Source organism: Mauremys mutica, chromosome 7 (assembly GCF_020497125.1).
Source record: "Mauremys mutica isolate MM-2020 ecotype Southern chromosome 7, ASM2049712v1, whole genome shotgun sequence".
In the NCBI taxonomy this organism is placed as follows: Eukaryota; Metazoa; Chordata; order Testudines; family Geoemydidae; genus Mauremys; species Mauremys mutica.
In genome coordinates this window covers 88,804,834-88,820,389 of record NC_059078.1, presented here as the reverse complement: position 1 = coordinate 88,820,389, position 15,556 = coordinate 88,804,834, and the positions used below count along the sequence as shown (strand labels likewise).

The 15,556-nt window shown below is 44.6% G+C and overlaps 1 protein-coding gene across 1 annotated transcript; it reads right to left on the bottom strand.

The window, feature by feature from the left end:
- Positions 1–1,531: 1,531 nt before the first annotated feature.
- Positions 1,532–15,340, bottom strand: NODAL (nodal growth differentiation factor). Its single transcript, XM_045024599.1, is given in 4 exon segments — positions 1,532–3,343; positions 3,346–3,427; positions 9,777–10,253; positions 15,158–15,340. Coding segments are annotated over 4 exon segments (810 nt in total). The 3' UTR covers positions 1,532–3,275.
- Positions 15,341–15,556: the final 216 nt, after the last annotated feature.

The following is a 15,556-nucleotide window of genomic DNA, read 5'->3' as shown; positions in this document are numbered from 1 at the left end:
CCTAATCAGTGGGAGGAAGCCGCTGCTGTTGGGTGACATTTAACTTAGATGTTCATAACATGAGAAGCATTTTTTGCTTGCCAGGGCTTTTCATCCCCTTGGTCACTGACTTCTCTTTGTGTACCACGAAAGCAGTTGATGATAAACCAATCATTCATGTCACTCATACCCTGTAGCAAAGGGTGCAGAGCCAAGTGCTCAAAATAACTCTGGGCTTTTGCCTGCAGAAGGTTAGAATAATAACATTGGATGGATCTTATTTCCTGACTTGCAGCACTAATCCTAAAAAGCACACTTGTATAGTTATGTTGTAGTTTAGTGAGGCTTTCTTTGTATTCATAGTTCACACTTAATGCATCCTCTGGATGAAAAGACTCATTTGTTCCTTGGGTTTGGTATTGTGCCCCTGAGTTCTAGTTCCCTCCCCTTAATATCACAGCAAACAGTTGGAAGGAAGGGTAGCAGCTTTGTAGCATCTCTGCCCACTAATGCTTTTTTATTTGCACTGTTGTCAGTGCAGCAGTGATCCACCCTACTACATACAGTGAAACAATGTAGGGTAATACATTTATGATTGGGCCTGAAGAGGAACTAACTCCTCACGCTTACATACATAATCCCCTGATGAACAGCTGCCTCTGGGGTGAAGGAAATGTTGGTCAGTGACTTGGGACAAACCCATATTTGTAAAGAATTGCTTTGGACCTTTAACATTCATTCCCACAGTCCAAATAGAACTTGAGTGCTGAGGGTCCTCAGGTGAAAAGATGACTCTCATATTGATCTGACATGACAAGCGATCAAGCTAAGTTTGATGGGACAGAGAAATATTGTGAGCTAGTAAAAATATTTGAGGGGGGATCATGAATAAGGCTACAATTTAGTTGCAGAAGTAACTGAACCCGTGACTTCCAGCTACAGGGTCCCCCGCCTCTAGCGGGGTGCCTCTGGCAGCCCCTGGAACTCTACGTGGTTGCAGGCAGTAGGATACCCTGCTCCCAGCTACTGCAGAACCTCTAGCTGCCATGGGTGGCAGGGGAACCCCCCCCAACCCAGCCCACAGCAGGCACAAGGGAACCCCCCAACCCTTGGCAGAGGAATCCCCACAGCTCCCAGCTGCTGCAGGCAGCTCCTAGCCCCAGCGCAGCTGCCCCGCTTCAGGCGGTGTGAGGATCTGCAGATCCTCATTTTGTCAGATATATTTTTAGTAAAAGTCACGGACAAGTCACAGCTTCTGTGAATTTTACTTTTTTGCCCATGACCTGCCTGTGAATTTTACTAAAAATATCCATGACACAATCTTAGCCTTAATCATGAACAGTTTAGAGGTTTACAGGTGTTGGTGAAGAAACTAGCTCAGAATAGCTTCTGAAAGAGGACGTTAGTTCTTAAAACTAGGCTTAATGACCTTTGGTAAACAAAGGAATCTGCCAACTATGTAAAATACAATTCACTTTGTGCCTGTTCATGCTTTGAATAATCTTTGCTTACATTTTACCCAAACAAAGAAAATGGCATGAATAGACAGATGCTTGACTTTACGTACAATAATGATTCCTTTATTGGTTTTCAAGGATGTCTCCTATTTATAAAACAGTGCCTACTAGTCCAAGTACCAGCTAAGCCTTGATGCCTTTTAATTGGTATATGAACAATACTCCAGGAAGAACAAAACAGTTCGGTGTAGAATGAGGGTAGAAAATAAAGTGTTTTATAAAAGTTCTTGAACTTTACAGTCCTGGGACTATCCTCCCATTTAGCTTTATGAAAACTAAAGAGTGATTGCAATCCTGTGATAGCTGTTCATGATCTCTGGTTGAGAACTGCCAGTGTAAAGTACGGGGCAATGGTTGCTATTGGTTTGGGGCTCTACCAAGACATGTTACTTGGAATAGTACCTTGCAATGAATAAGTGCATCCATAAATAATCACTTCTTTCTCCTTGGGCATTGTCAGCTGCAGAAGAGGAAGGGAAGGGTCCTTAGTGCTGATGCCCCTTTTCTTTCTTTGCAGCATGTTTGGGATCAGATCTGCTCCCAATAGTATGGGAGGAGGGGGAATTGCTAATGTCGAAGGAGCTGCTTTTCCCTGTGTAAAACAAAATCTTCTGGATCCTTAAGTTTCTGAGAATGGCTAAGTGGTATGAAGCCAAGGTGGCTGCATGGTTGGCACTGCATTTCCCATGTTTCTGAGCCTGCCCCATAGCTCTGCCTCTGTGCTGCTCTAACCACTCAGGACACTGGCCCCCAGGCTGACGCAACAGGGAATCGTGCTGTCGGAGAGGAGGGATCAGGTAGCAGAAATGCATGAGCAATGTGAGAGAAAAAGTGGAGATGGAAGGGGAAGAAGACAAATTATTTTTCAAAAAAGAGAATACCTTGCACTAAAAAGAAATATATAAAAACTCTTCTTATTTCCCATTGTAAACAATTGCAGTGGTTGCTATAGGGATGGGGGCACTGGCACAGTTTTTATAGGGGAGGTGCTGAAAGCCACTGAACAAAATTGTAAAGCATTCAATTGCTATTATTACTTTGAAAAGGGGGCTGTTGTGCCCTCAGCTCCAGCACCCCAGGCTCAGGGATGATAAGCATGAGATAGTTAGCATGAGCACAAGTGGGAGGAGAGGTGTCCTGAGATGATCTGACTATTAAAACATGGTCCATGCTTTAGAAGAGTTTGAGAACTCTCTTGTAGATCAAAAGTTATGTCACTCATCATGAGGTACTTACCACCCAGGTGCTAAAATTCACTGCTAGCCTGGACTCTGAGCTAAGAATAAACAGGATTAAACATCATTGTTCTCATCTTTATTTGAAGACCTGAGATAGCTTTACTGGATGGATTAGCAATTATATTCCTGCACAAGAAAACACACTCAAGTTGCCTGTGCAGTCATGACAAACATTTGTTTTACCAGTTCATTTCCAGTGTAGTTCATCCTGAACTCATGACAGCTAGTCACAGATGGTACAGCAATTTGTATTTCAGCTACCTGATTTCAATAGCTATGGTGATATATATATACACACACACACACACATACTTTGCTTTGAGTTTTGGTAACTGAAAGAAGTACTGGGGTTTGGCACAGCTTGTCATCTTTCCCACGTATGAGTAGGGAATTTCCTTTTTCCCCTTGTCAAAAATGCTGTGTAACTTTTAAGATGGCTGCATTTTAGGGCTGTCTTGTTCATGGTAACTTTGCAAATATGCAAAGGGAGCTCCAGCTCCTACCTCTAGAACTGAAGCCTGCACAGAGCTCTGCAGTTTCCTCAGTAGCAGCCACACTCTTCTACAATCATGTCCTCATGGTGGCCTATTGTAACCTGTCCCTCTTCTAATAGAGCATGCTAAGTGGACTCATTCTCAGTGGACTGCAGCAGGAAGCAGGGACACGATCAGGATGATAATATTTCAGCAAACTCTGGAGAGGAAAAAATGCCAAATGTCACATGAAAGGTGGTGGTGTTTGGGGATTTTTTTTTCCTTTTGGGGAGAACAAAAGGAACAAAGTGCCCTGACTCCAGCTGATTGGTATCAAGTAATAAGAAAAGGGAGGTCAGGTAGTAGGGGGAAAGGGGTGAGGAGTTATCCAAGGAGTGAGCACATAGGCGGCAGGTTTGTATAATTTATGGTGGGGCCCCCCCGCTCCCGCCCTGTAAGCCGATATAAAATGAAGCTACAACGCGTCAGTGCCACAAGATTACAAGGGTCAATTAAAAGTGGAAAGTCAGAAGCAGCACTTGCCTACTTCAATATACATTTTACCATCACTGTATAAAAATGGTTACCAATTGTCGATGCAATCTGATTAATTTAAGAGCACATTACAATTAAATATTTCAATTCTCAGACATTTTAAGACTTTGCCACACACTAGTTTGTCTGTACACCAGTTTCAGACAATCCTTTATAGCAATTTTACTCCAGGTCCTATGTGAAACCAATCAATCACTTCCTCCTCTCACCCGCATCTTTTTGTTTTAAGCTGTAATCAAAAGTGGCTTCATCTGCTTTAAAAGTCACAGAGCAGCAGCCACAAGTCTGCAGGTCTTAGGGATATTGTCCTGGTCAACTCAGTCAAAATTAATTACAACCTAGATGGGATTATGGTGAGGGGGCACGGCACGGCCCCCTCCACTCCCCTCCCCCTCCTGAGGTGCTACAGCACCAGCAGCTTACACTGCTGTTATGCTGTAGCCCTTAGGCGGCGGCGGCGGCAGCAGCAGCAAGGGAGAGAGACGCCGCTGCGCGCTCTTTACGTTCAGGCAGGGAAGCTCCAGGCAGGGCCGACTCTAGGTTTTTTGCTGCCCCAAGCAAAAAAAAATTTGGCTGCCCCCCTTCCCAGCCCTGGGCTCCCCCCGTACCCTCCTGCTGCCCCAGTCCTGGGCTCTCCCCCCACCCACCCACACCCCCTGCCACCCCAGCACTGGGCTGCCCCCTTTCCTCCACACCAGTGCCCTCCCTCCACCCTGCTGCTGCCCCAGCCCTGGGCACCCCCCCACCAGTGCCCCCCCCCACACCTCCTGCTGCCCCAGCCTTGGGTCACTGGTATCTCGCTCCCAGGGCGGGCCATTCAGCCGGAATTTTGGATGTGCACAAAACACAGACAGGATTGGTTCCCATATGGTTACAGAGCTGCAGTAAAGTGGAACAATTTTCAGCTTGTGTGATTGGAGGATATCTGGATGCATGTTATAAGACTGTCCTCCATAAATGAGGAAAAGTTGAGGTGCCTTTATTATTCTTTTGTTCCACTCTTTCTTTCTATGGGGAATTTGCTAATGCAATATCACTGTCTTCCTTTCAAACAAACAAAAAGGCAATGGCTGTTGAAAGTAGCAATTCCAGTGCTAATAAGCATTTCTTGCTCAATTTTATCCTACTTTTTCTACAGCAAGTTACAGTGGATCAGTATATTTGATTTGGGAGAAATGAAGTAAAAGCTGCCCAAACCGAGCTTGACAACTCCTGAATTTTGAGGTGTTCAAATCTGGAAGGCAGATGCTGTGGGGGGGAGGGGGCTGTGGGCTCCATGGGGGAGCATGGCAGCAACTGTCTGGAGCTGCACGGAGCCAGACACGCTGGTCTGAGTGGCATAGTAAGCGGTTTGGGGGTTGGAGAAGAGGTAGGAGGTTCTGGGGGGCAGTCAAGGGACAAGGAGCAGGGGGGGTTGGATGGGGCAGCAATTGGATAGGCATGGGAGTCCAGGGGGTTTATCAGGGGACAGGTAGGGGGTGGGGTCCTGGGGGGAAGTTGGGTGGGGTCTCAGGAGGGGGCAGTTGGGGACAAGGAGAAGGGAGGCTTAGATAGGGGCTGGGGTCCCAAGGGGCAGTTGTCTCGGGAGGGGGTAATCGGGGGACAAGGACCAGTGGTGCTTAGATAGGGGGTGGGGGTCCTGGGAGGCAGTTGGGGCAGGGGTCTGGGGAGGGGGCAATCAGCGGCCAGGGGCTGAGATTCAAAGGGCTCTGGGCTCTCTGCCCCTGTGGGCAGCGCAGAGCCCTCTGACTCCCGGCCACGGCTGGGATTTAAAAGGCTCTGGGCTCCCTGCGGCTGCCCGCAGCACAGAGCCCTCTGACTCCCGGCCGCGGCTGGTATTTAAAGGGCTCTGAGCTCCCCGCGGTTGCAGGCAGCCCAGAGCCCTCTGATTCCCAGCCGCGGCTGAGATTTAAAGGGCTCTGGGCTCCCCGCCGCAGCGGGCAGCGCAGAGCCCTCTGACTCCCAGCCGCGGCTGGGATTTAAAGGGCTCTGGGCTCCCCGGCTGCTGGCAGCGCAGAGCCCTCTGACTCCCAGCCGCGGCTGGGATTTAAAGGGCTCTGGGCTCCCCGCGGCTGCAGGCAGCCCAGAGCCCTCTGATTCCCGGCGGGGGCTGGGATTTAAAAGGCTCTGGGCTCCCCGCGGTTGCAGGCAGCCCAGAGCCCTCTGACTCCCCTGCGCTCCAAGCAGGGGAGAAACCTAGCTCCAAATATTGGTGGAGCAGAGCCCCTGATTGTGAATATTCCTGGGGCTTTAGCCCCACGAGCCCATATAAGTTGGTGCCCATGAGTGAGCAGCAGCATGACTGACTAATTTTTAGAGAACTTGAAATTCAGCCACTAAGGTGCCAAAGCAGCAGATGCTAGTGTCATTTGACAGGCTCTCTGAGAGAAAGGACCAAAGCTGCAGAGTGCTATTAAGTCCACCACTACAAGACCTCACAAACAAGTCAACACCATCTATTGCCAATAGTATCAAGCTGGTGAGAGGTGTAATGAAGTCCTCATGGACACCTTGCCCATGTTCATGGCTAGAAGTAGTTCAAGCATCACTATCAGTACAGTCTCTTGCTGTGCTCCAGGACTGACAGCAGACTGAAAGAGATTAAAGAAATCTGTGGAATCAGAGTATAGCTAGAGTGGGACCTTCACCACATTTTCAGTATCATTCTCTAAAGTGGGAGGCTTTAGGCAGGAGGATAATCTCCAAATTTGTTAATGTCCAAATATTAGTGCTTGAGTCAGGATCTAACTACTACTTGTTTAAAAGCATAGCTTTTCTTGTCTAAAGAAACAAACAATGGTGATCGGTAATGGGTCCAGAGCCTCTTCACTTGCATTTACAAGCCATAAAGAGGAGGTGGGTAGGTAGGCTCTCAGATGTTGGATTGCAAACTAGAATTGCAATTGCATTTCATGATTTGAAATATCATTTTGCACTTACAAAGCAGCTTTCATCTAAAGATCTCAAAGCACTTCACAAATGTATTTTCATTGTACAGATGTGGAATCTTAGGCATAGAGCAGTTAACTGACGTGTCAAGCATCACAAAGCAAGTCTATAGCAGACAGGAAAATATACTCCAACTTTCCAGAGTCCCAGTCTTCTCTATCTACTAGTCAACACTGCCTCCCTGTTAAACTTTTGTAGATTGCAAAAAAAATTTTTAATGGACTTTCAGTGTATTGTGCTTGAAAAATTATATTTGCATGTCCCAAAGCTTCGAGAACAAACTGCAGTGTATTTTCACTCCCATCCTTCCCACAAAAATCAATCATGAAGGCTTTTCCAAATATAGCATTCAAATGCTTACTATTCAATCATCACTTTTCTTTATGTACCCTAACAAACCTTGAAGTAGTCATGAAATATCAGATTAATTGCCATGCCACTATTTGTTCATGCTTTTTCTTGAAGCATTATTAGACTGAATACAAATACTGAAAGACTTGGTACTATTTATATACAAGGTAATACAAACAGGTTATCAGTCAAATACCTATTCCAGAAATAACCAATATCACTTTGAATAGAAAAGGATGTATGAATACTGAAAATTCAATGAAAGAAAAAACAACTTTGAAATCAATAAAAATACTGAAAAATGTTTCCAAAATCTCACTTTCGTGGAATTAAAAATTGATTTCTCACCCAGCCTTACTATTAACCTGTATAGTGCCTGACTTTTCAGATCTAACTGTATAAGAAAGTTCCTATGTACTTAAGTCAGAACCAGTAAGATTTGGACAAAGGACATTGTCATGTACCTGGTGTTTTAAATTAGTTTTGCATTTTCATTTTTCCTTTCCTCATTATTTGTAATATGCTCTCAGGATCCTGAAAATAGTTTTCTTTCTAGCAATTTATTTGCACAACAGGATAATTGCCAATCTTTCACACTTTTATAGTGATATCAGAGTTTATGTTCAGTGTAGACTAACCATTAGAGGGAGGCATACTCATATACACTTGAATATTCCACACACTTGTTGCTACAAAGCTCACAAAATAGTTGTCTTTTTTTTTTAAATGTGTCCCCAAAAATATAAATTAATGTAGCCTGTAAAAATGTTTCAGAATGTTAAAGGTGAACTGCAAATAAAATATGAAAATTCCATCCATTTCATCAATAGCTGCTGAATACCCATTTAGTCAGCCTAAAAAGGAATTCTGCACATTATTAATCATCATCATCCCCTGGAGTTCTAAAATAGTAAGAACTTAGAAAAATGCAAACTGCCACATTGAAGTACCATGGTGGCTGTGGAATCACCAGCACGGTGAATGCTAGGATATTACACTGAAGTGGGAGCTAACAATCCAGGTGGATGGACATCAAAGAATGTAAAGGGAAAGAAAACCGTGAGTTTTTAGGTAATAATGTATTTCTTAGCTGGCTAATGGGGGCATTCAGTAAGCATTGGTAAAGTAGTTGGATTGCAAATAAAATACTAAAATTCCATCTTTAAATTTGGCTTTAAAAATATAGCTCTTCAGAACATCGTCAGAAAAGCCTGACAAATGTTTCATTTGGCTGCCTAAACTTTGTGTTCTCTGCGATTCTAACTTTGGGAGATAAAAGGAAGAATTCAGACAGCATCCCAGGGTAAAATTCTAACCCTAGTGAAATCAATAACAAATTTCCTACTGACATGGGGTGGGGGGAGGGTCAGGATTTCACCCCAAGTCTCTATTCTTAGATACTATGCACAAGAGGAAGAATGGCCCTATAGTTAAGGCACAGAGACAGGAGGTCTGGGTTTATTCCCAGCTCTTCTACAGATTACTGTTAAACCTTGGACAAGTCAATTAATCACTCTATGCCTCGGTTTCCTTATCTAGAAGTGTTTTGAAGCTAAATTGTTTTTAGTGCTTTATCCTGAGTTAGGAGGTGCTGTAGAAGAAATGTAAAGTATTATGATTTATATCTATCCTAGAAAAAGTTACATTTTTCCAAGGCTTTCACCAATGATTATCCACTAGTATGTTGGAGCAGTTTTGTTAAGTTTAAATGGTAAGGGACTAGAAAAGAGCATTAAAGTACTCTTAAATTTCATTTGGCAGCATAGAGACTGGATTTTTAGCCTAGGAGGCCTAACTGCAGTGATTTTCAAACAGTGGTCTGCAAGGAATTGCTGGTAGTCCATAAATAATAATAATAATAAATTGGAGATATACCAATCTCCTAGAACTGACCTTGAAAGGTCATTGAGTCCAGCCCCCTGCCTTCACTAGCAGGACCAATTTTTTGCCCCAGATCCCTAAGTGGCCTCTTCAAGGATTGAATTCATAACCCTGGGTTTAGCAGGCCAATGCTCAAACCACTGAGCTATCCCTCCTCCATAAAGAACCAGCTGGTTTCTCCCTTCTTGTTTCTAGCTACTAAAATACACTAAAACAAGCTAAAAATGAATTAAATACTTTGTTGTTGTTTTTTGCATGTAAAGAATTGATGTACACCTCTACCTCAATATAACGCAACCCAATATAACACAAATTCGGATATAACACGGTAAAGCAGCACTCCGGGGGTGGGGGAGGCTGCGCACTCTGGTGGATCAAAGCAAGTTCGATATAACGCGATTTCACCTATAACGCGGTAAGATTTTCTGGCTCCTGAGGACAGCGTTATAGCGAGGTAGAGGTGTAGTTGCCAAAGGAATGCTGTGGAGATGATGGAGGGGGAGGAAGGTGTCTACAAGGCACTCTCTTTATTAAGCTGTTGTCCATACTATTAAAACTTTGAGAACTCGTGCCCTACTAAGTGTTGTTAAAATATTAAGTAGAAAGGGGCAATGGAACAGCAATTTAACGTCTGTGTCTTCGAAATGCTCCCTAAGGATACTGAATGCCGGGAGGATGGGGGATAGGGAGTCATGCTGGTTTCCAATAGAAGTAATGATGAGTTTTCAATAAAAAGGTTCTAACATTGATAAAATTTATTGTTTTCTCCATTTGCAAAGATCAGAGTGTTATTTATTGAGAAATCCTGAGACTGATCAGAAAAGGGATCTTACCTGCACGTAGGCATTGTTAGTGGTATGGGACATTCCCCTTCACAGTGGTATGGGACATTCCCCTTCACAGCGGAAAGCATTTTATTTTTGTGGGTATACAATCCAGGAGCCCCAGCCTATTCCATCAAAATCCACATGGAAGTCCACTCTTCTGCACAGAGACTTAGAACCAGCTCCCTCTGGGCTGTGTAAAAGCAGCTCTTGGAGTTTCTTGTGGTGCCTGTGCGGCTTGGTACTCCACAGGTGCACTGTGCCCTGCATAAAGTACTTTGAACCCTTAGCTGTCTGCAGCAGAGTTGAGCTTCCCAGTCTCTTCCCTCCTTTGGAGAGACTGGAGAAAAGCACTAGAAGTACCTGATTGTCAGCAGAATTCAATTTACAGTGCTTGCGCTCTTTTTTAGGCAAATGTGTGGCATATCTCCTTGTCTGAGCTGGAGATCTCCTGGATGAATTATTTGTTGAATTGCTACTGTTGAACTACTTGGAAAGCTGCTCTGTGACTTCCAGGACCATCCAGTTTGAGGGAAAGGTGGGTGAGGCAGCAAATGAGCCTAGATGGAGATTATCCAGCAGTTGCCATCACTCTGGCAAGTTGTTTCCTGCTGGTAAAAGATATCTAGCAGCACTGGGGCATCATCAGGATCAGAGTATCCCTACAGCCTGGACAAATGGAGTCTTAATTCAGCCAGCTGCAGCTCCTCCCTTGGGTTAATGGATGAGAAGTTGAATACAATTACCCATTTCTGCCCCCACTTGATCAACACCTGTGCAAAGCAACAAGCAAGGCCAGTTTGAGATATGGATTTTCGACCGGAACTTAAATCCACAGGTGATAACATCAGCTACACAACTAAGTACAAGGACCAGAAGAGTTTTCTCTCTCAGATCAGTTCTCTTCATGAAAATGATTTTTTTATTGCAATATATATATATATTTTAGACAGAGCATAGAAAAACCTTTCACAGAGACATTTGTAAGTTAAACAGAAGAGATACGTTTTTAAGGTGATTTAACCAACTCTCAACAGATGCAGCAATAAGATTCATAGATATTAAGGGCAGAAGGAACTGTTATGATCAGTGCATCTGACTTCCTATGGCTGGCAAGTTTTCTTCCATTTTCTTTCCAAGGTATGTGTTTCTAGAGCATCCATATCACTGTATATATGTGTAATGCCTCTGTGCCTTCCTAGAGCCCTTTAACATATATACAGTGGTATAGGTGCTCGAGAAATACATACCTTAGAAAGAAAATTCAGGGCCTAACCTAAATCCTGCTATCCAGTCAATCAGTGACTGGTTAAGACTGAGGAATGGATTATTTCTAATATTTTTAACTTTTTTGTATATTATATTATCATAGAACCTAGGAGCCCCCAGTGATAGAGCAGGCCCACATTGTGCTACATTTGTATTTCATACTTCATACCATATTACACATTACAGGGACTCATTTATACTTGCACATACTGTCCCTGTAATTATACAAGCTATGGTTTGTGTGGTTAGTGAGCATTCCATTGTAGAGATACAGACAATATAAATAATATGGCTACATTTGTTTTGATGAACATACTACAATGTAGTAATCTTATAATTTGCATTTGTTACATAATGTTCTTATGATTCAGTATTGTTACACTCCCTGAATAATTAATTTTTTTAGTGTAGAGAGAAGGGAGAGGGAGAGTAAGTTTTAATAAAATAAAAAACATCTATTATAAAGTTACCACATCTAACTCACCTAAATCAATAAAGCTACAATGCTATTTTGAGATTCCTAGACACAGCACAATCCATTCTGCTCTCATGATTTAAGACAGGGGTTCTCAAACTGGGGGTTGTGGACCCCTCAGGAGGTCATGACATTATTACCTGGGGCATTGTGAGCTGTCAGCCTCCACCCCAAACTCCGCTTTGCCTCCAGCATTTATAATGGTGTTAAATATATTAAAAAGTGTTTTTAATTTATTAGGGCGGGTCGCACTCAGAGGCTTGCTATGTGAAAGGGGTCACCAGTACGAAAGTCTGAGAACCACTGATTTAAGATCTCATCAGAAACGTCTGTGACATTTAGAGCCTTTAGTTTTCCAGTATGCATTAGTCATGCTATATTTAGTAAACATTTTCCCTGCTTCTAATTATTCCTGTTTTTAAGTAATACAAGCATTTCTCCTATTGCATCAAATACTGATGTTAAAATTATAATTTTTGTTTCAAATTCAGCCATTCAGAACTATGTCTGACTTAAACAAGATTACAGGCAGCAGGTTTAAAACAAATAAAAGGAAGTTCTTCACGCAGCGCACACTCAACTTGTGGAACTCCTTACCTGAGGAGGTTGTGAAGGCTAGGACTATAACAAGGGGACTGGATAAATTCATGGTGGCTAAGTCCATTAATGGCTATTAGTTAGGATGGGTAAGAATGGTGTCCCTAGCCTCTGTTTGTCAGAGGATGGAGATGGATGGCAGGAGAGAGATCACTTGATCATTGCCTGTTAGGTTCACTCCCTCTGGGGCACCTGGCATTGGCCACTGTCGGTAGACAGATACTGGGCTAGATGGACCTTTGGTCTGACCCGGTACAGCCGTTCTTATGTTCTTATGTTATTGATCAGATTCCTGGGGGCGAGAGGGAAGAATCAATAAACAAGATCATGTATATTAGGAGAATCTATATCATCCTCCTTTCCCCCACTTTAATTCAAACTTTTTATGACTTTTGTTCAATTATTTCATTCTCATCTGTAACCATGTAAATCTAAGATGATGTAACAAGTATGACTCACATAGCACTGCCACTGTTTTATGATATTGAATTTTGTCTGCTGGTAAAGGATAGCAGTAGAGAATGTTCAACTCTCCCTAGTAGAACTGGGCAAAACTAGGGGAAAAAAATTCCCAGTAACTTTTGTAAAAAGATCCAATTTTTTCACATAATTTTGAAGTTTCAAAATTCAAACTTTTGTCAAAATTAAAAAAACATCCAACAGCTCATATGTCCTCTGCTTTTCCTCCCTCCAAATTTCAAAATGCTGTCAAAGGTTTGAAATTGGAAACATGTAAGGTAGCTCCGCTCCCTAGGATTTTCTACAGAAAGTTAGCCAGCTGAAAATCATTGGAGGATTGCCTAGGAAAATCCATTAATGACTTTCAACCTCCAGGGTATCTCTCCAGAGAGGAAAGGACAGAAAAGCAGTGGAATTATTCTGCAAGTCTTGTTCCGGCAGGCTGTAAACTGCCCCATATTTCCGTACACACAAGTTTCCAGAAGAGGAAACGAATGCTCAGTAGCTGAAGGTAATAAATCGATGGCGATGGGGGGCAGCACAAGGGTACAGTAGTGCTGGAACAATTTGTATAGCAGGGTGCTGAGAACCATTGAAACTAACTGTAAACCCTGTATATGATGCCAGGTTTCAGAGTAGCAGCCATGTTAGTCTGTATCCACAAAAAGAACAGGAGTACTTGCGGCACCTTAGAGACTAACAAAGAAAAGCTCCTGCTCAAATAAATTTGTTAGTCTCTAAGGTGCCGCAAGTACTCCTGTTCTTTTTCCTGTATATGATGGAAATCACATCAAGCCAGGGGGTGCAGCAGCAGCCCCAGAACCCCTAGTTCCAGCACCTATTCAGGAGTAAGCAAAACAGATTAAGATTGAGGGGTTGCATCCAGGTGTGTTATCGATGGGGATTGCTTACAGAACTACAAGAGGTTAAAGCAGCAAGCACTTTTTTAAGGCAGGGGTTCTCAATCTTTTTCCTTCTAAGGCCCTCCCACAACATGCTATAAAAACTCCACAGCCCAGCTGTACCACAACAATGTTTTTTCTGTATAGAACAAAGGTGTATATATAGAGGATAGTAAGCAGGGCAATTGCCTGGGGCCCTACACCAAAGGAGGCTGCTCAAAGCTAGAGTTGCTCAGGTTTTGGCGTCAGACCTGGGTGGTGGGGCTCAGTGCCCCAGGCTGCAGTCCTGGGTGGTGGGGCTTCGTTTTTCTACCCTGGGCTCTAGCGAGTCTAATGCTGGCTGTGGTTGGCCCACAGGGGGCCCCGGTCCCCTGTTTGAGAACCATTGTTTTAAGGGAACTGACAGATTGTTTCTCTTCCAAACAAAGGCTACAAGAAAAAGGGGAAGATTGGGATGGGACCTATTCATGTTCGTGATGGCCATTGAGGATGATGGTCTGGAGACAATCTAATCCGCCCCAGGGTTGAAAGGAGAGTGGCAGGATGTGGATTGCAAATCCTTTCCGATTTCTGTGGTGACTGATGTCTGGCAGGGGCATGGATCCACATTCTCTGCCTCAGGAGGAAACAGCCACAAAGGGCACCACAGCTGAAGGGAGAAGGGCATTACAGTCAGGCTCTTTCACAGGTACTCTCTCCCTTGCGGAGTTTATTCAGCCAGTCCCATGGACGTGGATTGAGAGGTTTTGAGCTATCTGGCAGGGAGATTTGAAAAATCTATGAGGACTACCAGACATCACAGAAACAAGCATGGCACTGGAGAAAAAGGAAGAAGAGAGCATTGGAGAGTGAGAGTCTGATCCTGGGTGCTTCCATTTACCTTACTTGTCTTTAAATCAAGCCTTAAGTGCACAGCAGTCTGGAGACAGCAGAACACAGGACTGATTCATCTATGCATCTGTCCCCCAAATAACTGCTCAGACATACCCTGATTTGAAAAGCAGTCAGTGAAAGGCTTCATGATCCATGGAATTTCTCATCAGTAGCTATATGCAGTTGTTGTAGCCCTGTGGGTCCCAGGATATTACAGAGACAAGGTGGGTAAGGTATTTTTATTGGACCAAAACTTCTGTTGGTGAGTGAGACAAGTTTTCCAACTACACAAAGCTCTTCTTCATGTCAGGGAAACGTGCTCAGTGTGTTGATATTGCATTTAGCAGGGACACATTTCCCAGACCTGAAGAAGAGCTCTGTGCAGCTGGAAAGCTTCTGTCCAGTAAATGGTATTATCTCAATCAGCAGTAACTGTCAGACTGCTGCTCACAACAGTAGTATGAACTGGCAAAATATATGCAAACATCCTAAACGCAGTTAGAAAAGGATGTGAGATCTATATGCAATACTAGCCATTTAATTTTATATCCAGGCGAATCTTACTTGAAACGAACATGTGCGTGACAGAGATATGACATAGATAATCTCTCTCTTTCTCTTTTCATTCAGATCCACTAATTGCTCTAATGCAGCACGAGGGGAGGCGCGGCTGTGTGAGCAGGGAGCTGCACGCTGCGCTGCGGCGGACACTGGATCCCAGCAGTGCCCACGCCCTTGCTAGACACACACACGCTAGAACTAGAAATGACAGCACCGGAGCACAGCAGCGCGCGGCGCCCGACACGAGGCCTCACAGGCCTGCAGCCAACGTGGGCGGGCTGAATGGAGGCCGCCCCGCCCCGCCCGCGCAGCGCCCAGCCCCGCAGGTGGCGCTGCTGGTGCCCGGAGGAAGAAGCCGCCCACTTACTGTGCGGCCGCAGGCTGCGGGCGCGGTCCGGCCGGGGCGGGAGCCCGGCGCCCCGGTACAGGCTCACCATGGAGGCTGGCGGAGCAGCGCCTGTTCCTGAGGAGAGCCCCGAGGCGCCTCCCGGGGCTGGGCTGCAGCGAGGGGCGGCTCTCTCCGGCCAGCCCCGCCAGGAGCAGCAGCCAAGGCGCCCAGAGCAGGCGGCACCTTCCTGTCCCGTCCCTCGCTCTCTGTCGCCTCCCCGCGCCGCCGCAGCTCCGAGGGGCTCCGCTCACAGGCCATTGGGGGC